We start from the raw sequence: 25,000 nt of genomic DNA, 5'->3' as shown, positions 1-25,000 counted from the left end.
ACATACACTTCCACCATTTTTCTTTTGTTCTTCTCCTCTTCTTCCTTTCTTCTCCTCCTCTTTCTGTTCCTTCTCCCCGGCATTACCTTCTCTATCCCTATTTGCCTCCCCCACACCATTCCACACGTACTCTGGCACTGTCTCCTTCTGGACCCAAGAGTGCCTGAATATTCAACAGGCGCCGGAGAGAAGGGATGGAGGGTGAGGATGTCGCCTCCCAGAGCACACTTAAGCTGGTTCCTCAAGTACCCAAGACACTCCGGTTAAGCGCAGCCCTTCAGGTGAACATATTCTGCGGCTGAAAGGTGTGTGGGGGGAGGAGGAGCACTCACAGTCTTGATCGGATGCGAGTGTTGTGTGCTAAGGTGTGTCTCGTATGGGTAAGAATGACGCTGTTTATTTCAGTCATGGCAGGTGTGATTCCAGATTTACTGAACCAGGTATTATCAAGGCGAGGCTAGGAGGAAGGGAAGCACGCGGGAGGAGGAAGGACTCTGCTAAGATGATACGTCCCTTAATCCTCTTCCTCCCTCTACTACTCTGTCTTTCCACTTTCTGTCCCCTCCTCCTCCCCCCCACTCACCCACCGGCCCCACCAATCCTATCTCCTCTTCTCATCTCCAGTACTCTGTCCATTACATTCCCTCACTCCTCCCCTTCCCGGCCGCTGCCCCCTCTCGCCCTGCAGGAGTGAATATCACCTGACGAGGGGAGAACCTCAATCCATATCCGTCTGGGAGTGCTGGTGACACTCCCTCGAGGCCTCACGGGCACGCCACACGTCTCAGGACTCACACCATCTCCTCCGCGACACACTCCATCCTCCTCCTCCTCCTACTCCTCCTACTACTTCTCCTCTTCCTTCTCCTTCTCTTCCTCCTCTTTCTTTTCCTACTTCTCCATTTCTTCATTCTTCTCCTTTTCCTTCTCCTCCTCCTCTTCCTCATTTTTTTTCTCTTCCTCCTCTTCCTCTTCTTCCTTCTGCTTCTCTTCCTCCTCCTCTTCCTCATTCTTCTTCTCTTCCTCCTTTTCCTCTTCTTCCTCTTCATCCTTCTCCTTTTCTCCGCTTCCTCTTTCTTTTCCTCTTCCTCCTCCTCCTCCTCCTCTTCTCACTGCTACTCTTACACCTCCCTGGTCTCCTCCTCTTAGTCTTTTCCCCACTACTGTCACTAGTAGGTCTCCTTCTCCCGTTACTATTACAGTTTTTCCTCCTCCTCCTCCTCCAGTTACTACTACGCACTCTTCTCCTCCTCCCTCTCCTCCTCCTCCTCTTCCTCCTCCTCCTCCTCCTCTTTTGTGGAAATATTATTTTAGAATATTGTTTCACCACACAAATGAACATGTTGGAAGGCTATTTGGGACAGAAAATTTGTGCAAAGTTCCTGAGCAAACTTTAATGTCTTTTGGAATAAAAAAAAAGAGAGAAAAAAAGAGGAAGATGGAGTCCCAGTTCACCGAATTTCCCGTCACCCTCGCCTCTCTAATCATGAAGGGCAGCGAAGGTAACCTACGGCTTGAGTTAAGAAACCTAGCGTCTCGGTGGGGTGTTTCTGTAATTCTATACAATTACATGCAATTAAACTTGTTCTCTTTACTTTTCAATTGAGATGTGTGGTGACTACACTTGAATACCTTAGGTTATTCACCGCTAGAGTTTATCATTACTAACAGCAGTACAGGATGTTACCTTTTATCTCTTATTCTTTCTTAAAATATATGCTTTGTTCAAGGTCAATGATGTTTCTCTTCAAACTGTCTTCCCCCATTCTATCCTGTTCTTCCACACATAATTTACTACTCATAGTAAACTGATAATAAAGAACAAGTATCCTTTTAACAGATCGATAAGTCTCCTGGTATCTGTTTCCCTATGTAATCCTATATACGTAATTATTCCCATTCTTTCTTTGCTTCTTCTTCCCCTTCTTCGGTTTTCGTCTGTTGCTCTTTCACTGCTACCATCAGCTCTTCTGCCTCTTCCTTCCTACTGTTCCTGTTCATGCTCCTCTTCCTTCCCGTCTCCCTCCTCCTTCATTTCCTTCTCATCTCTCCCTCTTCACATCTTCCTACCCTTCGTGCTCTCTCTTCCGCCCACTCTTCCTCCTCCTCTTTCAAATGCTCCTTTCTCTGCTGTTCTTCCTTTTCTCTCCCTACCATCTCTTCTTGCCTCTCGCCCTCATCCTCCTCATAACCCGCCAGACTGGGGCACTCAGGCTTTGGTGTACGAGAACCCAGGTACTCGTGCGGCCTCGGCGTTGCTATCCTGCCTCGGGGTTTTCGCGTTGCCTCCGTCCGGCGTGATGGAGGCGCGGGGACCAATGGGAGAGTAAGGCCGACGCTGCGCTTGTGTCGTCACCTGGAGATTGTAAGTGCCAAGTCTCTCTCTCTCTCTCTCTCTCTCTCTCTCTCTCTCTCTCTCTCTCTCTCTCTCTCTCTCTCTCTCTCTCTCTCTCTCTCTCTCTCTCTCTCTCTTAACACTGCGTGAATAATCAGAGAGCGGTGTGTCGTAGCGGAGAAGCATAAGCCATGCCGTCACCATCCCCTGACGCATCAGAAGCGGCCTCCCTCCCAGAGACACCTGCAGTGGTCGTCGCGGCACTCCCACCTCGCCGGAGACTCAGGTAAGTTATGAAGGGGGAGGGTCGCTGAGGGACTACGCTAACTGCCACTAATGATCATAAACGTGGAAAGACTAAAGTTTCAAGAATAGTTTTTAAAAGTTGTGGGAAGAAAACAAAAAAAGAAAAAAACATGAATGGGTTCTCCAAAGCGTTCCATCATAAAGTCTATATAAAAATGACTATCTTTTAAGACGAGTAATGGTCTCGGTGCCCAAGATTTCACAGGAGCAATGGAATAACAAGAAATAAACTTTTGATATAGAAATCACAAAACTTAATTGTGTTTTTTTAACTTTAAAAATACGAAAGTGAAGGACGTAAGTGAGGTTTTTTTCTGCCTACGAATGAAACTTCCAGCCACGCAAAAAAAAAATAAAAATAAAAAATAAAGTTACACAGTCTGCTACCTATTTTCGTTTTTTCTCTCTCCTGCTCCTCCTCTCTGCTGCGTCTCGGGTTCCTAAGAGGAGGAATCAGGTCACCTCATCAGCTAAATTGGCACTTGTTTTTTTCCATGTTTTTCTTCGAGTTTCCCAGAGCGCCAGTTCGGGTTTGTTTTTTTGACTTTCTGGCTTTGAAATTTTACATCGATTTTTCATCATCATTTTTTAGAATAACAATAAAAATCTATTACACACCTTTCAAATCACTTCTACATCACCTTAGTAAAACTCTCTCTCTCTCTCTCTCTCTCTCTCTCTCTCTCTCTCTCTCTCTCTCTCTCTCTCTCTCTCTCTCTCTCTCTCTCTCTCTCTCTCTCTCTCTCTCTCTTGATCTAAACATCTTTTGCACACGTGTTCCTTTTCATCTCACACACAAGATGGTGGTGTGTTGCCGCCGAAATCTCCTTCCGCGGAACCTCTCCCTTTATAGCACCTCTCCTCCTCCCTTCCTTTTCTTCGTGCAGTTCTTCTTCCTCCCTTTACCTGCCTCCCGCAACACTTTCCTTGCTTCTCGTTTCATCCTTTTATGGTCCTCTTCCTCCTCCTTTTTTCTTTTCTGTTTTCCTTCAGTTTTCTCTTCCTTTAGTCCTTTTCTAGTTTTCCATTTCTAACTTCACGCTCCTTCCTTCCTCCCAAGTGCTCTCTCTCTCTCTCTCTCTCTCTCTCTCTCTCTCTCTCTCTCTCTCTCTCTCTCTCTCTCTCTCTCTCTCTCTCTCTCTCTCTCTCTCTACCCTCGTTCTTTTCTACCTTCATTTTGTCCGTCTGTTTGTTTGTCTGCCTGGTGTCTGTTTTCGTCCTTTTCTCTTTGTCTTTGTCTTCACTACTAACTTTCTACATTCCTCCGTCCTTTTTTCACCCACCCACCCACCAACACACACACGCACGCACACACACAAACAGACACACAGAGACACTCACCGTCCGGCAGCGTAGTGTTGACTCGCAGTTCGGTGGGCAGCCCTTCCTCTGATCTGACGAAGGGCACTAGAAACACTTCGTACTCCGTGTTGGGCGTGAGGCCGTTCAGGACGTAGCTGGAGGCCCCTGCGTTCATCACCGTCACCGTGTCCCAGGGTATGTAGGAGGCCGAGGGGGTGGGAGAGGAGGAGGTGGGAGCGGATGAGGACAAGGAGTTGGAAGGGGAGAGTGTTTGGGTCTGTGGGGAGGCTGCGACGTGCGGGGCAAGGTGGAGGGCGTGCAGGGATCGTCTGGGTCGTATGTGCACGTAAACTCCTTCTATTCTGGTTCCAGATCCCGTCACCTGAGGAAGGAGAAGACAGGTGTGAGTGACAGATATGGGGACGCGGCACAAAGAGGGTAGAGATGAAGCACACGTGTTACTATGGAATGTACGGGCGTCCCCAGAGTGTTGCAGAAAACACATCACAGGAAAGACGCTCTCCCACGCCCGTATAGGAACCAATATACACGACACCACTGCTACGCCATACACACACAACGCAACTTTAGTGAAATTTGGAGACTTACGAGGACTTTCCCTGAATGCTCTTATGCCGGGGAGAAAAAAGAAACTCCGTGGCATAAAAGGTGACGACGTAACGCCCGCATCACCGTAACGATACAGGGAGAAGCACACGACGAAACTCCCTGGAAATATGGTGACCTACGAGCTCCTCCTGCCTCGCTATAAGCCTTTACATGCTCCGCTATCTGCTCTCTCTCTCTCTCTCTCTCTCTCTCTCTCTCTCTCTCTCTCTCTCTCTCTCTCTCTCTCTCTCTCTCTCTCTCTCTAACGGAGGGAGCAAGGGGGCCCCAGTCCATTCAACAGCAAGTCAACGCTAGTTTTGAAAGATTTATCAGAAAGGTTTGCATATTTTATTTTCAATCTCAACTTTCTACTATTTTGAAACCTCCCTCCATGTAGCTTTTGGTCTGAATGCATTAAAAATTTTGCTGGACTACGTTAGCCAATTTATTTCCTACACGGGCACCGCTGTTCTCTGCTCTAGTTGATTTTGACCGAAGACCATCATCGTTTCCTGGATACACAAAGGCTTTCCGCTGTGTTTTGTAGCGACCACGAGTTCCGCAACACAAACTCCAATTATGCCAATTTTAGTGACCAACTGCTACACTTCCCCCATCCCCTGCCGCCTGCCACCTGCCGCCTCCCCCACCACACTGTCCCTGTCCCACTTTTAACCACATTAGCCATTCCACACCACACTGTACCACCACACCTGTGACCCCTCACCACACCCCATCTCTTACATTCGTAGTCCTAACTATATTTTCACCGACACGAAACACGAAGTATACACGTTTAAAGGATGAGTTTAAGTTATTTACATCAGGTGTTATAATATTTTTTTTTTTTTTTAAGACAGAACGTTAACAAATAATAATTAAGCATCTTTACTAAATTAGACATGTGAATATTATTATTTTTTTTAAGGTTTAACACGTCAAAATTGTATGCCAAAGGCTAGGAAAATGTGCCTTCCTGAACACACATACACACACACTCACTACCAGACTACTACTACTACTACTACTATTACTACTACTACTACTACTATTACTACTACTACTACTATTGCTACTTACTACTACTACTACTACTACTACTACTACTACTACTACTACTACTACTACTACTACTACTACTACTACTACTGCTACTACTACTACTCTACCACTACTACTACTACTACTACTACTACTACTACTACTACTACTACCACCAGACTACAATAGTTTTCTTCAAGCACCCTCAGTAGCACCGCACACTTTCTGCCACCCCTACAACAACCAGCACTGTACTTTCACCACCACGACCATGAACACCTCTCATAGAAATGTGCTTTATATCCTACACACTTTACACTATAAGAATAATAAAGGAGGCTGTAGAGAAGGACGGGAGCATAGAGGACGAGGAGAAGGCATGGCAAACAAAAAAATAAATGCACCTTAAAAAAAAAAATCTTTCCTTCATCCGACAATAAAACACGCAGCAAAACTCATAGCAGGTGTTACGAGCCACACTTTCCTCGACCATCACTCACAGACACATTATTACCCTCTCTTCATCTCGGCTGCTTATTTTACCCTCGGGGACGCGCAGTATTTCCAGCCCAAGCTATATATACGCGGGCCCAGCGCTTTGAGTCCCCGCGTCCCTATGTCATGAGTGTCACGCAGAGGCTTCAGGACGCGAGGGAATGGCGCGCCGAGGAGACAGGCTAGAAAGAACACCTGTACTAGAGAGGGGGAGTGATGGGGCCTTTAGCTTTTTCCCTTTCTTCGGTAAGAGTATTTGTTGTACTGTTGAAGAGAAGAATGTTGCTTTTGTGTTTCGTACGGGTTTGGTAGAGATGTTGTGGTGAGAGTGGTGGTGGTTGTGGTGGTGGTGGTAGAAGTGTTGGTAGTAGTAGTAGTAATAGTAGTAGTAGTAGTAGTAGTAGTAGTAGTAGTAGTAGTAGTAGTTGTTGTTGTTGTTGTTGTTGTTGTTGTTGTTGTTGTTGTTGTTGTTGTTGTTGTTGTTGTTGTTGCGTTTGTTACAAATAATAATAATAATAATAATAATAATAATAATAATTATTATTATTATTATTATTATTATTATAATTATAGTAATAATAATATATAACCGATCTTTTTTTTTCTCTGCGTCTTCATCCCTTGTGGTTACTGCCTGTATCACACCGGGAAGGGCAAAGCATGTAATAACAATTGTAGTAGTAGTAGTAGTAGTAGTAGTTGTTATTGTTGTTGTTGTTGTTGTTGTTGTTGTTGTATTGATAGTAGTAATATTAATAAATGTTTAACAGTTCACAAATCATCACAATACTGACCATGGGCGCTTACCTGACGTTAAGTATCATTATAACCTAAGTGATAACCTAAGTTACCATATTGCATTACAGTTTTGTGTCTTATTGCGACTTGTCAATGCCGAGCTTGCAACCACTGGAGGCAAAGTTGTAAATCTGATCGCACTTCTAGAACACAAGAGCCGTTCTACACAAAAAAAAAAAAAAAAATCGTAAATTTGTACTTGATAATTAAAGAAAATCACATGAAACCCCATTAATTTTGAACCCAGTGGATTTTGCCTTAATGAAGAAAGGAAATAGCCCGGTTAAATCTTTGTGTAGCTATAGTCTCTCTCTCTCTCTCTCTCTCTCTCTCTCTCTCTCTCTCTCTCTCTCTCTCTCTCTCTCTCTCTCTCTCTCTCTCTCTCTTTCCGCCATGTTTCCATCCGGCTTCCATATTTCTCTCCATTTGTTGTGGAATTGCTTTCAGAGTTCCTCTTAAGAGGCAGCATCGTCCCTGTGTCTTACTTTTCCTCTCTCATCCACTTACACTCGCAGTCCTATTTCTTAAACTATATTATCTTAGTTTCCTTTCCACTTCGCTGTTTATTTTTCTTGTTCTAAATGAGTTTTCTTTTTTGTACGTTTTCTTTTCTTTATATTTATTTTCTGCCTTTGTGCTCTTTAATTATCCACTTGTTTTTAAACTTTCAAGATGTTTATAACTTCACACTAACAACTCTCTCTCTCTCTCTCTCTCTCTCTCTCTCTCTCTCTCTCTCTCTCTCTCTCTCTCTCTCTCTCTCTCTCTCTCTCTCTCTCTCTCTCTCTCTCTCTCTCTCTCTCTCTTTCTCATAAAAATACTCATCACATCCACTACCACTATCACCACACACACACACACACACACACACACACACACACACACACACACACACACACACACACACACACACACACACACACACACACACACACACACACACACACACACACACACACACACACACACACACACACACACACACACACACACACACACACACAGACACAGACACACACACACACACACACACACACACACACACACACACACACACACCCCCTCATCACCACCACCGCCACCCTCACAGGCCACAACTTGAAGGAACATCACCCGTACCCTCTCATAACCAGTCCTCATCCCTCCAGCCTCATACCCTCCATCCCTCACCACTACGACCCTCATCATCACCACTCTCACGCCGGGGCGCTCCACCACTCACCAGGCAGGCGGACAGACAGACGACCCCTTTACTCAGCCGAGCCACAAAAGTACGCTTGTCCCTGCCGCTAACCACCACATCTTAATGCCAGTGCTACATCGCGGGTTTCCTCTCTCATCGTGCTGTTAATGTCCCCTTTTTTTCATCCGTCTCTCTAGTTTTGGATGTAGCCTCTCTCTGTCTGTTTCTCCATGCGTTTTCTATGTAAATGTGGGAACTGGATGATTTTTCATTTTTTTTTTTTTTTGTAACTGTATCCACGCCTGGGTATTTCAGGAGCTTATGTTTATAGTGATTGAAAAATTATGCATTTCCGGCCACAAAGTTCACGGTGATTTCTGATGAGTATATTTCACTTTCATTGGTCAGAAGGTAAGGTGTTATGAAGAAATAGATAACATGAGCAACCAGTGCCTCCTCTCGCGTCTTGATATGGGGGTCTGTGGTTCCGATGCAGGATGGGTTATGCAATGCAGCACAAAAGTGAGGTAATAGGGAAATATAAATAATGAGGATTATATTCAATGCTCGTTTTCTTTCTTTCTTTTTTTTTTTTTGTCAATCTAGCTGTCTTTGTTTTTAAGTCAGTAAAGTTTCCTTATAGCTGCATATTTGAATCTCTCTCTCTCTCTCTCTCTCTCTCTCTCTCTCTCTCTCTCTCTCTCTCTCTCTCTCTCTCTCTCTCTCTCTCTCTCTCTCTCTCTCTCTCTCTCTCTCTCTCTCTCTCTCTCTCTTCATTTTCATTTTTCCCTTTCTGTTCACTCCCTCTCAGCTTCCCTTTACTTTCTCGTTCCTTCCCTCCCTTGCTTTCTATCTATCTTTGTTTTGCCTTTCTCTCCTCCCAATGTTAGTCTCTTGGCTTGCCCGCCCACCATGCGTTTCCAATGCTTTCCTTTGTCGTTCCCTGCCTGCCCTGTTTTCCCTTGCCTCACCTCGCCTTCCCCTTCCTCAAACTGCCTCCCTCGCCTTCTTTTACCGCCATCTTTCCTCCCCTGCCTCCTATTCCATTTCCCCCCTTTATCGAAACTCGAAGATATCCTTTCCTCTCGTATATTTATGTACAATACCACCGGCCTAAATTCATACTTTCCACGTGAATTGAAAAATGAGTAAAGAGCAAAAGCCATGCGAGAGAGAGAGAGAGAGAGAGAGAGAGAGAGAGAGAGAGAGAGAGAGAGAGAGAGAGAGAGAGAGAGAGAGAGAGAGAGAGAGAGAGAGAGAGACGGTTATTTATAAAGGGATCGAAGAGCACATGGGTGTAAAAAAATAAGAAAGATTATGAAGAATTCCCCTCGAACCCCCCTGACGCCTCCATCAACCCGTCAAGCCATTGAAAGATGAGGAGGAAAATAGGGTGAGGGGAGGCAGGCTTCTGGCGCCCTCACCCTTCCCTCCCTTCACCCACAACCCTGACCTGTAGTGTCCCCCGCCCCTCCTTCCTTCCCACCTCTTCTTCCAATCCTCCTGTGTTCCCCTGCCAGCAACATCTCCGCTCCCTCCTCGTCTTTCTCTTGCTTTCTTACTTCTTTCTTTCTTTTCCTGCGATAGATGTGCGAGTATGTGTAAATGTGCAAATGTGTGTATGGGGATGCGTTTGCAGAAAGAGAGAGAGAGAGAGAGAGAGAGAGAGAGAGAGAGAGAGAGAGAGAGAGAGAGAGAGAGAGAGAGAGAGAGAGAGAGAGAGAGAGAGAGAGAGAGGTGAGGAAGAATGTATAGTTTGGAAGAGGAAGGGAGTGAAAGAGACATCTATTGGTCCTTCGGGAGAATGCTCGGTGCAGAAAGCGAGACTCGTCAATGGCTCGCTGGCTAGCTCACCCCACCGCCTGTTTTTTTTTTTTTTATAAGTGCAGTGGAAAAGGGAGGGGATGAGCAAGGTAGAGGTAGGAAGAAAATGAGAAGGGAGAAAAAAAAAGGGGGGATGGGAGAAGGGGAGAATGAGGATGCAATGAAACTGGCAAATCTGATCTGTGAGAAACCTGATGTTTGTTTTTATGTACGTATGTATCTATGGATGGATGGATGGATGGATGGATGGATGGATGGATGGATGAATGTAAGTAGACTTGTATATTTACCTACCCGTAAGTTTACATCACTAACTCATCATTATCTAAGCCTATAAGATATCAATGCAGGATAGAAACTTCACCAAAACTTCTCCATTCATCTCTATCTGCTACCCGTCTATTCCAGGCCATCCTAGCTAATCCTCTTTCGTCATTTTCCCCTTTATGTACTTATTTACTGTAACACGCGTATCATTTTCGCAAACTTCCACAGACAAATAGAGAGAGTAATAATTACAACACTTTGGAGGTGACAGGTTAGCCACGTGAGGCGCCATAACACTGAGGACAGAGGAATGGAAAGGCATGGAAAAAAAGAGAAGAGAGAGAGAGAGAGAGAGAGAGAGAGAGAGAGAGAGAGAGAGAGAGAGAGAGAGAGAGAGAGAGAGAGAGAGAGAGAGAAGAGAGAGAGAGAGAGAGAGAGAGAGAGAGAGAGAGAGATCCAGGAAGAAGCGAGATGAGCAGCGTGAGTGAGGGCAGAGCGGGAGAAAGGAGGGAGGTCGGGGCTAGAGGAAGTGAGGCAGGCGAGGCAGGCGGGCAGGTAAGCAGGCCTGGAGAGGGTGGAGCATCGAGGCATCAGAGCACCGGGCCGACCGACAGGATGAGGCTATCGGGCATTGCGTTGCAGCCACTCTTGCTCATCGGTAGTCGGCAATTTTGTGACCCTCCCAATCAGGCAGGGAGCAGGCGGGCGGTTATTAAGGGATTAGAGCATAATAATTGGCCGACAGAGATGATTGGAATAGCCCGGTGTAATTGGCAGCCATTGATTTGGGCCAGGGGGGGAAGAGAATGGGTAGAAGGGGGGAGGAAATGTAGAAGGGGGATGGGTGAAGGGCCTGTGTTGATGGGGGAAGGCTGCATTGTGAGCCTGTGATGGTGTAATTGGGGTATAATGGGAATGGTGTTTTTGTTGCTTCTGCGAAAATGTCTTTAATAAGTTAGGGGATAAAATGTCGAGAAGCAATTACAGTGACGCTAGATGAACGGGAGGAGGTGCGCGAGAAAATAGAGATAAGGAGGAGGAGGAGGAAGATGAGGAGGAGGAAGAGGAGGAGGAAGAGGAGGAGTAGAAGGAGGAATGCATGAAGAGGAAATGAATGAAGACGAAGATTAGAAGAAAATAATAATAATAAGAAGAAGAACAAGAACAAGAACAAGAACAAGAACAAGAAGAACAAGAAGAACAAGAACAAGAAGAACAAAAAGAAGAAGAAGAAGAAGAACAAGAAGAAGAAGAAGAAGAAGAAGAAGAAGAAGAAGAAGAAAGCAGGAACCACAACAAACATGAAAAGAAAAAGAAAAAAACAAGAATAATAAAAAAGAAAAGAAAAAAAGAAAATAAGATAACCAATAGAAAAAGAAAAATATAAAAAAGAGCAGGACAGAACACAAGAAAAAAAAGTGATAAAAGTAATGGAGCATAAAAAAGAATAAAACAACCTCTTCAAAAGGACTTAAGTTTACCATCTAAAATTATTCTTCCCAGTCAATATGAAACTCAACTCCTGCCACAACAAACAAAAATCTAATCCCACCACATCAAACTTCGGGAATTCCTTGAAGTGTTTAAAACTAAAATAAAAAAAATAAAAAATAGGTTTCAAGGGGAGTGACGAGGAGAGGATGAGAATGAGTCTGGATCAGAACCAATTAAAGCAAGACTATGAAGAGCAGACAGCGGTAATGGGAAAGAAAAATTATGCATATCAGTGTAAATAAGAGAAAGAGACGGAGAGAGAGAGAGAGAGAGAGAGAGAGAGAGAGAGAGAGAGAGAGAGAGAGAGAGAGAGAGAGAGAGAGAGAGAGAGAGAGAGAGAGAGAGAGAGAGAGAAATCATAGCTGCACACAGGTTTAAGCCGACTATTTCTATCTTCATTAAGACAAAATCCACTGGTTTCAGAATTAATGATGCTTGATGTGACTTCCTTTTATTATTGAATACAAATTTACGACAGCTTCCTGTGTAGAATAGCTTTTGTGTTCTAGAAGTATGTTCAAATTTACAAGCATGACTCCAGAAAGACAGACAGGCAGACAGACAGACAGACAGACAGACAGACAGATAGACGGACAGATAGACAGACAGACAGGCAGAATGAAAGCACCCAAAAAAAAAGAGCAATTGTGAAAATACATGACAGAGCAAAGTAGAAAGAGTGAAAAACTTAATACCAGTCACAACCCAAAGAAGAATAACAAGTAAGTACAGGAAGGAATCTATAGCAAGAAGGAGCATAACATAAATAAGAGTAGAAGAGACAGCCACACACCAACAAATATATATGTGGGAGAATCGAACGCACACTAGTGACAAGAGCGATGCCGGGTGAAAAATAATGAGCAAGCAATTTAAATAATGGTAAGTAGACTCGTAATTGCAATGCACCAGGGGGGAATATGAGCCGCCATTTGTCATTTTCCTTGCCTCGAATAAATGAATTAACGGAAACAATTACGCAATTACTGACACGGACCAAACTGGGGTAGCGAAACATGGCTCCGTCCTGCCGTAGAGTTTATACATGATACCTTTGCTGCTTTTGATTATATTAAGAAAGAAAAAAATAGCAAATAATATCAGATCTGGTAAGTAGATACACAGGAGAGAGAGAGAGAGAGAGAGAGAGAGAGAGAGAGAGAGAGAGAGAGAGAGAGAGAGAGAGAGAGAGAGAGAGAGAGAGAGAGAGAGAGAGAGAGAGAGAGAGAGAGAGAGAGAGAGAGAGAGAGAGAGAGAGAGAGAGAGAGAACCAATAACGTCATGACACTAAGTCCCGGGGAAACTGACAGCTTTCCATATTACTGCAAAGTGTGAGGAGAATTTCACCATAGGGAGAGAGAGAGAGAGAGAGAGAGAGAGAGAGAGAGAGAGAGAGAGAGAGAGAGAGAGAGAGAGAGAGAGAGAGAGAGAGAGAGAGAGAGAGAGAGAGAGAGAGAGAGAGAGAGACAACGACTAAGAAAGACTGAAACGTTATCGGTATCAGCAGCAGTATTGTCAGCACTGCCCTTGCTATCCTCGCTGTTGTTGTGTGTTGTTTTTGTTGTTGTTGTTGTTGTTGTTGTTGTTGCTGGCGCTGTTGTTATTTATTATTATTATTATTACTATTATTATTATTATTATTATTATTAACTACAATTAACTTTTAAGGTTACTATTATTGTTTACCATTCCATCAGCATCATCATAAATTCATTTCATTTGATGCCATTATTATTGGCACCATCACTGTTATCATCGCCACCCTCATCATCACAATTTTTATTTCCATAATTATCAGCGTCACCATCAGACTCCAGGGCGCTAGGTAAGGCAGCTGAGGCATTAGTGCACAACGACGTTAATACAAAATCTTGTTTATAAAGAACTGCTTCTGTGGATGCATGAATCATCGTAACCGTTGTCACTGTTATAGTCATTATCCGCCACCATCATATGAGAGTTACTGTCTATTTCTACGTATTTACACTCCTCGTAGTAGCAAGTACTGTGGTGCAACATTCTGTTCAAAGAGAAGCAAACCTCATTCAGTCTATTTTTTGCGTTGGTCGCTTGCAACACGGCTCGTATTTCGCGTCTGTTTTATTTCTAGAAATAAAATGAACGATTCCTCTGTTCTCAGGAACGGTCTTGATATATATATATATATATATATATATATATATATATATATATATATATATATATATATATATATATATATATATATATATATATATATATATATATATATATATATATATAAAGCCTGAATCACTTCAGTTAATGCCAATAATAGACTGAGATTCTACGAAATAAATAAGACATAAGGTTGAGAAACAACCAGTTATTGAAAAAGAATTTGAACTAATTGCTTCCTCCAAACAAAGTCCTTTCCAGCAAGAGGCATGTACGCCGTTATGGTACAGATGGCGCTGAAGGCACAACCAATTCTGGAGCGGCAGGTGGCATGTTTATGGCATCATTTCAGGCCAATAGTACCCACCGCGCTCCTCTCGAATGAAAGCTGCTGCTAATGGTTAACATGTAAGTGATTTTAAACCACTTGGTGATATGCGAAAATTGGGCTGCGTGGGTGGAACTCGAATACGCTGAACAGCGATAACCATGCAAATGACGCATCCACTCGGGCACCGCCACGCTCCGCTCACTACGTGGAGCCCTCCTATATGGGATAACCCTAGAGGTGCTCTTATATGTGTCTCGCTGGATGGTCCTACGCCGCCCTGCACTCACTGGCCCAGGTGATGTAATGGACGGCAGTAAGCGAATTTGGAACTTCCGGAAAAGTACAATGTGGGATTAAAGCTTCCATGATACCAGTTATGTATGCATTAAAGGCGTGTTGTTCTGATATGAATAAAAATTTTAGATATAAAGCAAACACACACACACACACAACACACAAACACACAGACATTTAAAAGCACAACAAAAAAAAAAAACAGCAAAGTACAGGCAACCAAGTCGTGTCCAGTCAGTCCCTCAGAGTCGAGTCTTCCTCTCTCCCTCCCTCTCTACCTCCCTCTCGATCTGTTCCAGGTCACTTCACCTCAGTCCCGCACATTCAGGCACGGGAAAGCCAAGTCCGTCCCATTCCAACTTATTCTAACCTCACTCAGCCTGTCCGTCTCATCCCATCCAAGTCCGACATGCCTCCGCCAGTCCAGCATAGCCGCAGCCCAGCTCCGTCCCGCCCACTCCACCCGCCCGGGCACCACTTCCATCGAGCTTACCACACCCTGGAAGCATGATTATTCAGGCCACAGGGTGCTTTAGCCCTCGTCATCGTCTCTACCCACCTACCCTCGACCACGTTCCCCCATCGCGTCTCCCCACATCTCCTGCTTCTCTTCCTGAATTCTCAAATTTTCGTTCCCCTTCTAAACTCATGCAATCTGCCCCACACCCCCTCCTCCTGCGTAGTACTGCCGTCCCCCTACCCAACTTTAACTCTCGTCTCTCCCTCCCTTCCTTCTTCCTACCTCTTCTCCTGTATCCTTCCCTTCCCCCACCAGACAAGGCTGCGCGCGATACAACTAGTGGCCTGGTCGTGGTATCTATTGACTGAATATATGTCACAGTTGATGTGATTGGCACCTCTCATCTCTCTCTCTCTCTCTCTCTCTCTCTCTCTCTCTCTCTCTCTCTCTCTCTCTCTCTCTCTCTCTCTCTCTCTCTCTCTCTCTCTCTCTCTCATATAAAGTCGATGTGTTCTTCATGCCCACATGCCACCAAGGAAATAACCTTTACTGTCCATATTTGTCTGATGTTATCACTGCATGCATTCAGGGTGCAAAAATGGTGTCACGCATGTGTGTGTGTGTGTGTGTGTGTGTGTGTGTGTGTGTGTGTGTGTGTGTGTGTGTGTGTGTGTGTGTGATGACTGGTTTCTAATAATAACAGAAACTGTGTGTTCTACAGAAAGAATTAATACAATCCCCTCTATCCATTCTTCCCTATCAAGTTGCACCAAATAGCACAATAGTTCCTTTATTTGCTGTTATGGAAAATTTGATAATGCTCACTCTTACAGCAAATCTATCACGTTTCCTCTGGTATATTCTCTTACCGTGAGGAGCTTCAGCGAACTGTCTCATGAATAAGCTCTTCAATGTGTCTTCAGAATAACAAAGTGGAGTGTGGAATCATTCAAGAGGAAGGACTTGTTCTTGAATATCCACGAACACTGCTAGTATGTGAATATATCCTAACGGGCCTTAGTATAATACGCACTGCAATATTCAGGTGTACCTTCACCAGAATGGCGAGACTGGCGAAGGGTACACTGTGCGAAGAACGAAACAATGGAACAATTATAGCGATACGTTTATCTTTCTCTTAACAGTAAAGCTGCTGGAATATTATATGTCTGGTCTGGTATACTCCTACTCATAATATCTACGGATTATCACAAACAATAAACCTGAATTCCAGCAGCGTGGTGTAAGCAGATATACGCCCTCACGATAACTACAAAACTAATGGCGAATATTGAATTGATGTTTCTTCATGATTTTGAGAGGTCTTCAATGATGAAGGAAGGCTAGTATGCGTGATACTACTGTCTGACTAGATTCCGAGCTTTTCAAGGCCTCCATGGAGTGTAGCTGGCTGGGAAATGCGAGATCAAGTGTATGGAAAAAGTAATGTCAGTGAAATTCCATATCGTGGGAACAGGCGCGGCAGAATGCACAACGCAAGGCTGCCATTATGACGCAAACCAACAAATATCATCCGTCCGTCATGTCGTATACAGCACATATGAACATGATGCTTTAAAATAACCATAACAAAATACTGATAAGAAAATACAGGAAGTGCAAAAGCTCAGTTGGTCTACACAAGGCAGTCCCTGAATGCTGAGATCTTACCATTTGTCATTATCGTCATCCAGTTTATCTGATGTGCTGAAATAACTCACCACGTTCTTGCTATGTTTGTTCTAATAGTTTAAAACCTTATTCGTGAAACAATCTTTTTCTTTCTCCATCTTAAACCTAAGTTTGTCCAGTTTTATAACCATTTGTTCTCGTTTTAACATGTTCTCTTTCATTATTATTGTTTGTGTATCTTAATTTCATAATAATAAGGAGCATTTTTTTTTTTTTTTTCGCGGTCGAAAAAATGTAAGTTGTATCAAAATTTCTTCCTTGTCTGTTTTATGTTAAAAACCTCTATTTTATACCTATAGTTATCATCATGTATTTTCAATTATTATTATTATTATTATTATTATTATTATTATTATTATTATTATTATTATTATTATCATTATTGTTGTTGTTGTTGTTGTTGTTGTTGTTGTTGTTGTTGTTGTTGTTGTTGTTGTTAATATCATCATTATCGTTGTTGCTGATATCATCATTTTCATTACTTGCATTGCATTCTCTTCACTCCATTTTCGTCTCCGTCCTGCTCCTCATATTTTATTCCACCATCTTCAGAATTTTATGTATTCTCCACTCAGAATCTTTCCCTTCCTTTTCCTTTTCCTTTTCCTTTACTCCAATTTCTCCTTTCTTCATCTTTTCATTTTCAACCTCCGCCATCATCACAACTTCCTCTTGCATCTTCCCCACCACCACCTCCTTTTCTCTTCTTCTTGCTTTTCGTTTTCTCTTTCTATTTCCTTCGTCTACCGTATATCCATCCACATAATCTTCCTTACTTCCTCTTCCTCCAATTCACCACTGATTCCCTCCTGCTCCTCTTGTTCCACTTCCTATTCATCACTCTCTTCCTCCACCACTACTTCACCCTTGTCCTCGTTCTCCTCCCTTTGTAACATTTCTTCACCACTTTTCTTGCATCTAAATCTTCACCTCCACCCTACCTCACTCTTGTCCTCGTCATTCTCTTCGTTTGTCCTCATAGTCTTCCTCCTCCTCCTCCTCCTCCTCCTCCTCCTCCTCCTCTCTCCTCCTCCTCCTCCTCCTCCTCTTCCTCCTCTTTCTCCTCCTCCTTCTCTCCTCGTGGCTGGGTAAAACACATCATCCGCCACAGTTTGACGAGGTTCACCGTGAGTTGGAGACACAATGAAGCGTCTTCCTTCCAATTTTCCTCCAAAAACTGCAGAATTTTCCGCTCCCACGTGTGTTTTCTTTCCGCGCAGACACAGTTTTCTTTATCCATCCTTGCCTTACTTTCCTGTCTATGCATCTTGTCTTTCTTCTCCTTGTCCTCCTTCTTCTTTTTTAGTCTTTTCTCTCTTTTATTTTTACGGTTATTGGTGGTTTTTATCTTCTTCCTTCCATCGTTTTATTTTCATTTTTCATGTGTTATTTGCTTTTATGTTTCACCGTGCCTCTCTCTCTCTCTCTCTCTCTCTCTCTCTCTCTCTCTCTCTCTCCTCTCCTCTCTCTCTCTCTCTCTCTCTCTCTCTCTCTCTCTCTCTCTCTCTCTCTCTCTCTCTCTCTCTCATTTATACAAGACTAGTTTATTGGATTACATTTTACCCATTGTTAGAGTAATTCAATTTTAGTCCTTAGATTCCCTTTCCTTTCTGTATGTATATTTTCAGCTTCTGACCAGCACCTTAAAAAGACTTTTATATTATTATTATTATTATTATTATTATTATTATTATTATTATTATTATTATTGTTGTTATTATTATTATTATTATTATTATTATTATTATTATTATTATTATTATCATCATAATTTCTAAACACACACACACACACACACACACACACACACACACACACACCACACACACACACACACACACACACACACACACACACACACACACTCCCTTCTTTTGTTTCTTCTCTGTACAATCGACGAATGTGATTGGACACGATAATTGGGGTTGGCGAGAGAAAGGATTGTGATTGGCTCTTCATAGGAAGCCTTTCTCACCCTTTCCTTCCCCTCTCTCCCTCCTCTTTCCGTCCTTTCCATTTCCACCTCCCCCTTCTCCCCCACACAAAACTTCTTTCCCCTCTTCGGCTTCCTTCCTTCCCTCCATCCCTGGGCCCCTAAACACCCACCTCTTTCTCGCACCAATCAACATCTACCGGCGCTACAACGTTGCCAGAATGAGTACCAATAATAGCGTGTATATATGTACGTCTTCTATTATGTTCATACCGAAATTCGATGCCAGAAAGGGGAGCGGGTTACACAGCGGGCAGGGGAAGGGGTGATGAGCCTAAATGAGAAAGGCTTTGCAAGAAGAATACAGGTAACATTGGACGGAGGGAGGGAGGGCGGGCGGGCGAGGGAACGAGGGAACGACGAGGCAAGGATAAAGAAAGAGAGAAAAGGTGTAGGAAATGAGCGCGAGGGACGGAGAGAGGGACGTAGGAAGGAAGGAAGGAAGGAAGGGAGGAAAAGAGGAATGGATGGCGTGAGTTAGGGTGCGTAGTAGGGTGATGGTAAAAGGGAAGGGAGAGGCACGGAAAAAAAACAGACGACTTGAGGAAAAATTGAGTTAAATGAAGATGAAAAAGGGTAGAAAGTGAGAGAAGAGGTGGGGGAAAAGGAGAGAGGGGTGGGGAAGGGGTGAATACGAAAGGACAAAGGAGAGCTGTGGACACACGGAACAGTGACAAAGACAGTAAAAGAGAAGCAAAAATTGAACGAACAACGAGAGAGAGAGAGAGAGAGAGAGAGAGAGAGAGAGAGAGAGAGAGAGAGAGAGAGAGAGAGAGAGAGAGAGAGAGAGAGAGAGAGAGAGAGAGAGAGAGAGAGAGAGAGAGAGAGAGAGAGAGAGAGAGAGAGAGAGAGAGATGAGAGAGAGAGAGAGAGAGAGAGAGAGATGAGAGAGAGAGAGAGAGAGAGAGAGAGAGAGACGAACAAAGACAATGAAAAGAAACTAAATAAAACAAAAAAAACACCAAAATCATATCTCAGAAAACAAAAATAAAAAGAGAATAAAGAGAGAGAGAGAGAGAGAGAGAGAGAGAGAGAGAGAGAGAGAGAGAGAGAGAGAGAGAGAGAGAGAGAGAGAGAGAGAGAAAAGATAGATAGATAAATAGACAATAGATAAATAGATAGACAGACAGACAGACAGACAGACCACTAGAGAAGCACGCACGCACACGCAAAATGACAAGACAAAAGAAATATTAAAACACAAGGAACGCAAGACACATTTTCCATCCGAGACATTACCAATACAATACCAATACCCCGGCCTCGCGCCTAAGGGCCGGCGACCCTCCCTCTCCCCGGCCACATGAGAAAGGCTACTGATACGGACCGCAAATGACGCGATAAAGGGCAGCTTCACCGATCTTAATGAAAAACCCGATACGGTAAGAGAGAGATATGTAGAGAGCCGCAGTGACGGGAGGGAGAGGGCGAGAGGGTGAGAGGGAGAGCAACATTTTCAGCATCAAGAGAAGGTGGTGGAGAATGAGGAGGAGTGAGGAGAGGAGGACGAGGGAGAGTCTGAGGAGACGGAGGATGGTGGAGGAATGGGAGAAGGAGCATTTGCCAATACCAACCGATAGTATGGAATGTTGTTTTATCTGTTTCTGTGGTGTGTCTTATGCGGCGTGGCATGGCATGAGGGGTGGTGAAAGGGAGGGAGGGTATCACGGTACATGTGTTGCTGCTGATGCTGATGCTGGTGGTGGTGGAGCTAGTGGTGTGTTGCTGTTCTCATGTGTGTGTGTGTGTGTGTGTGTGTGTGTGTGTGTGTGTGTGTGTGTGTGTGTGTGTGTGTGTGTGTGTGTGTGTGTGTGTGTGTGTGTGTGTGTGTGTGTGTGTGTGTGTGTGTGTGTGTGTGTGTGTGTGTGTGTTTAGTATCATGCTGTGTGACGCCACCCACACCATTACATATACTAATGTGCTTATATTGTTGTATGAGATATATGCCACGTAGTGGCTTCATTAGAATTGCATTATATGTAATGGTGAAGCTTGTATTATTCTTGGCATTCATGAACTCTTTTACTTTCATGACTTCCTGCAGTGTCTTTTTAAAGCTTCCCGTTTTATTTCACTTTATTTTCCTCAACCCGAATTGTACTTATGCAACCCTTGGGCCGTCTCCTTTTCATAATAAAAAATAAATATAATCCTATGACGTGCTAAATTTTCATGAGCTCTCACTAGGTGTAAGTTTTTCTTTGTTGGGTCTTGTTGCCTCAATGAAGAATATGTTGCGTCAAGGAGTTTCTGAAGCATTCCACTGATGGACGCATGTGACTGACTCGCCGCACACTGAGAAAGGATGATGTGATTGGTTGTCGCTAGAGGGAGGAGAATGCATGTGACTGGTGCAAGCTCAAGCTGAGGGGAAAAGTACTGGTGCCTGCCAGATGTGAAGGAATGCACGTGGTTGGTGCACATCGACAGATGGTCAAGAGGGGTAGCAGTGGTGTGATTGATGTACGCTGGAGGGAAAAATACGTGTGATTAATATTTGACACGCTAAGCAAGACAATAACATTTTCTGTGCTGCTTTTTCTCTTTCCATACTGACCTTTCTTCCTTGCTCTAAATCGTCATATTTTTTTTTTTTTTGTCCCCCCTCTCCTTTTTCTTTCATTTTTTACATATTAGTTTCTTTTGTTATCTGTTTTGTTTTAATCTTGTGCTGATTCCTTATTTTCATGGTAATTTTTTGGAACAGTTTGACATGAATGATTTATGACTGTTTTGGCGTTTTCATATTTTCTCTTCCATTTCTCATGGATCAATACTCTTTTTTTTCCAATTCCCCATTGGTTATCCTTTCCTCGTAACGCTTACATCAACTTTCTCTAATGCACTCTCCCCTCACTTTCCTCAAGTTAAAAGAATATATATTGGAAGAAGCGTTTTCCCTCGTCTTCTTCTTCCTCCTCCTCCTCTTCCTTTTCCTCTTGGTCGCCATAGTTGTCATCTTTCCCTTCCTCATTATCTCCCTCCTCATTCTCATCATCATAACCTATCATCATCATTATTCTTATGCTGCAGCTCCTCCTCCTCCTTCCTCTACTGAAGCCCCTCTTTTTCCGTCTGCCTCCTCCTCCTCTTCCTCCTCCTCCTTCTCCCCTCCTCCCACTCCTCCTCCTCCTCCTCCTCCTCCTCCTTATCTTCCTTTGTGTCGTATCTTGTGGACCCAAACTTCCTCGCTGACAGGGATGCCAGATGTTCCCTTCTGGCCCGACTCCTCCACCTAATTCCTCAGTCGTTGTTCGTCCATTACGCTCCTTCAGGGGCTATATGTTTACCTTTCTTCGTTTTCTTTGTTCCTTCGCAATTTCAAGGGGAAGAGTCTCTTTGTCTGTGGTTGTTACTGAACTCACTCGCGATTATTCGTTATGTTTATTACTTTTTGTTGAGTTTCCCTCTTTTTTCTCTTCCTTGTGGACATGTTATTAAAGCTTTGTGGTCCGTGGTGAAGGGTCTGTTTGTCTTTAACACTCGGGAAACGACTTTTAACTTCTGTTCTTGACGGTGTAATGCCATTATACCGTTGCCTAAATGATCATCCATTGTTCTGCATTTCTAGTCTTTTAAAATACGGGTTTATATTATGCAAAGAAGATCCGCATTACGAGGGTCAGCCACGGGTAAACAAAGGTGAGTACTTCGAGGGTAGAAAAAGACCTTTTTTTCTCCTTCCTGTTTACAGAATTTATGTGGTGCAGCGCACGGAACATCCCTCCCATTCTCCAGTTCATATTTTTTTATCTAGAAGCTTTCAGTGCATGTCCCTGTGTCACGTGGACTGGGCTGTACTACGTGAGGGATCGAGGTGACGGTGTACTTCTCAGGTTTCTCTGTACACACTCATGGTTGTAATGGCAAGGTATGTGGGAACCCACCTTGCTTAAATATTAGTAATATGATGAGTCACTAATGAACTGACATGTGACGAATGCAAGAACCTTGCATAAAATCACTGATTTTGTGGCAGTGAGGCTCCACACTGTGTTTGTTAGCGAAAATAAATTATTTCACTCACTCAAGTCTGAGCATTCTTCTGTTATCTCTTTCTCTTCCACGCTCTCTCCCTCCCTCCCTCCCTTCCTTCCTTCCTTCCTTCCTCCCTCCCTCTTGCTCCAAGTCCTTCAGTCTTCATCATACCCCGCAGCATCAGGAAATGTCAGTAAGAAGAGTGACATAACAGTGAAAGAGAGAGAGAGAGAGAGAGAGAGAGAGAGAGAGAGAGAGAGAGAGAGAGAGAAGAACAGATAGCAGGGAATTTGCTGATCTGCTGAGAGGCATCTACTGCTCTATGCACTGCTACTTGGGGAAGGTGGCAAAAGTACTGACCTGCCAGGTGACCTTCATGGTGGTGGCCGAGAGGGTGTTGAGGGCGGTCAGGTTAAGGCGGGCGGCCGAGCAGTGAAGGCGTGTGCTCCACCTTTGTCGCCACGTCGCCATCATTGCCCATGCCCACCACCACCACCTGAGACCACGGTGAGGGCGGTGACTCCCCCAGGGTGTTCTCGGCGCGCACGACGAACACTTGTGGGCGGCCAGCCTCCAGTGGTGAAGTGTAGCGAGTTCGCACCAGCCCACGGGCCACCACCCGCCATTGGCCCGCCCGCGTCTCGCCTTCTGACGTGTACGACTCCAGCGTGTATCCCAGCAGCGGAGCATCGCCCACTGTATGCGGCGGAGCCCACACCAGCGTGACGGAGGCGTTGGTGAGGTCGCTAACGCGCGGGCGGGTGGGCTGGGCAGGCAGGGCTTTGAGGGCGGGTGGTTGCGCTGGAAGCTGCGGGCGGCTTGAGGGTCATCCCCACCTACCACCAGCAATGACGCGGACCGCTGGGAGGATCCTGTGCGTGACTGCGCGAGGCACGTATAGCGGCCGCTGTCAGTCTCCCGCAGACCTGCAGAGCAACAAAAGAAAAAGATGGTTAATCAGTATATCAGTCATGTCTGCCGGAAGAGAAACGAAGAAAAATCTGACACGTGTTAAAGCATGTGGGAAGGAGGAGGTGGAGAGTTGAAGTATGCAACCGATGCCTGAAGGTCGTGGTACTTGCGATGAGCACCAGGTGGCCGGCACTCTAACGTGCTCCTGGCGGCCTGCTGCTCAAGGGGGAGCGGGACAGCACGACGGTGAGGACGAGGGGAGCAAGAAACGGAAGAGGGAGGATAAAAAAGCCACTCAGTATCGTAATTCACTCAAAAAAATAGCCTCGCCCTAAACTTGGGGCGGAAACTTGCCCGAGTCTTGGCCTCCGACAGCAACAAGAACCTGTTTTGCATGAAATAAAAATGCAAATGAGCCAAGCAGAGTGCGAGAAGTTGAGATAACAGAGAGGGGAAAGGCGCGGCTGGTGATGGAGGGAGACCACGCGAGGGCGAGACCAGCACATAAATTAATGAAGAGGAGAGAAACTCGAGCCACCTCAGGGGCGCCTCACCTCGCATTAGTCGAGTCTCGTTGTTCGCTTAGCAATTGCCGGCTTGGGTTTGTTATTTGAAAGAAGAGGGATGGCAATATGTCAACAACGTAATTCACTTGTCTGTTATCACCGACCTGTCCGACTTCAACAATAAAAGCCATTTTTTTCCACTGATCTTTTGGTATTAGATTTTCCCTGAAATATTTCGCCTCTCGTTTTCAATGGCACTTCTTTCAATAGCCGTTGTTGCAGATTTATTCATTTAGTCATCATCATTCAATTATGTTCTTTTTCAGATATCTGTGTTTCGTAAATTGTATATTGCTTTGTATCAACTTCAATATCTACCTGTGTACACATGTGTGTGTGTGTGTGTGTGTGTGTGTGTGTGTGTGTGTGTGTGTGTGTGTGTGTGTGTGTGTGTGTGTGTGTGTGTGTGTGTGTGTGTGCACTGTAAGTGTGCGTGCGCGTGTGCGTTTCTATTCCTTTATCTATTGAAACATTCCCCCTTCCATTCCTTTCTCTGTTAAACAATCAGTCCTATTGTTTTATCCCTCCCACTCTCTCTCTCTCTCTCTCTCTCTCTCTCTCTCTCTCATCTCTCTCTCTCTCTCTCTCTCTCTCTCTCTGTCCGTCCATCGTTCTGTTCCCTCTTTCCCTGTCTTTCCCTCTTAACAGGAAGGAAGGGATGGAGAGATGGAAGGGGGGAGAGGAAGGCCCGTGGGAGAAGAGCCATATGTCTTTTCTCCCACTGAGACATTCCCTTCAGTCCCTCCACGGCTTCCCCCCACCTCTCCTGCCCCCAATCTAAATCCTCCCTCCCTTCGTCCGTCTAGTTCCAACGCTTTCCTTCCCCCAGCATCCCCCTGCCCTTGCTCCAGTCAGCCAGCCGTCAGAGTTGAGCTTAGCAAACATGTTACGATTACTAACGAAGCCATCACAAAGTAGACAGATCGAAGTGCGAACGAGAGGTATTAGAGGGGGAAGGAAAGCATAACAGAAAGAGCTGGGTAA

At 44.5% G+C, this 25,000-nt stretch overlaps 1 protein-coding gene across 2 annotated transcripts in view; it reads right to left on the bottom strand.

The window, feature by feature from the left end:
* The window catches only part of LOC135100500 (roundabout homolog 2-like), an 83,339-nt gene that overhangs the window by 50,896 nt on the left and 7,443 nt on the right, over positions 1-25,000 (bottom strand). For both annotated transcript variants that reach the window (XM_064003471.1, XM_064003470.1), the window contains exons 3-4: positions 22,899-23,464; positions 3,983-4,325 (exon numbers count right to left, since the gene is read on the bottom strand). In XM_064003471.1, coding sequence (XP_063859541.1) covers positions 3,983-4,325; positions 22,899-23,464 — 909 coding nt within the window. The remainder of the gene's footprint in view (positions 1-3,982; positions 4,326-22,898; positions 23,465-25,000) is intronic.

The sequence above is a fragment of the Scylla paramamosain genome, chromosome 5 (assembly GCF_035594125.1).
Source record: "Scylla paramamosain isolate STU-SP2022 chromosome 5, ASM3559412v1, whole genome shotgun sequence".
NCBI lineage: Eukaryota > Metazoa > Arthropoda > Malacostraca > Decapoda > Portunidae > Scylla > Scylla paramamosain.
This window is presented reverse-complemented; position numbering and strand designations above follow the sequence as displayed.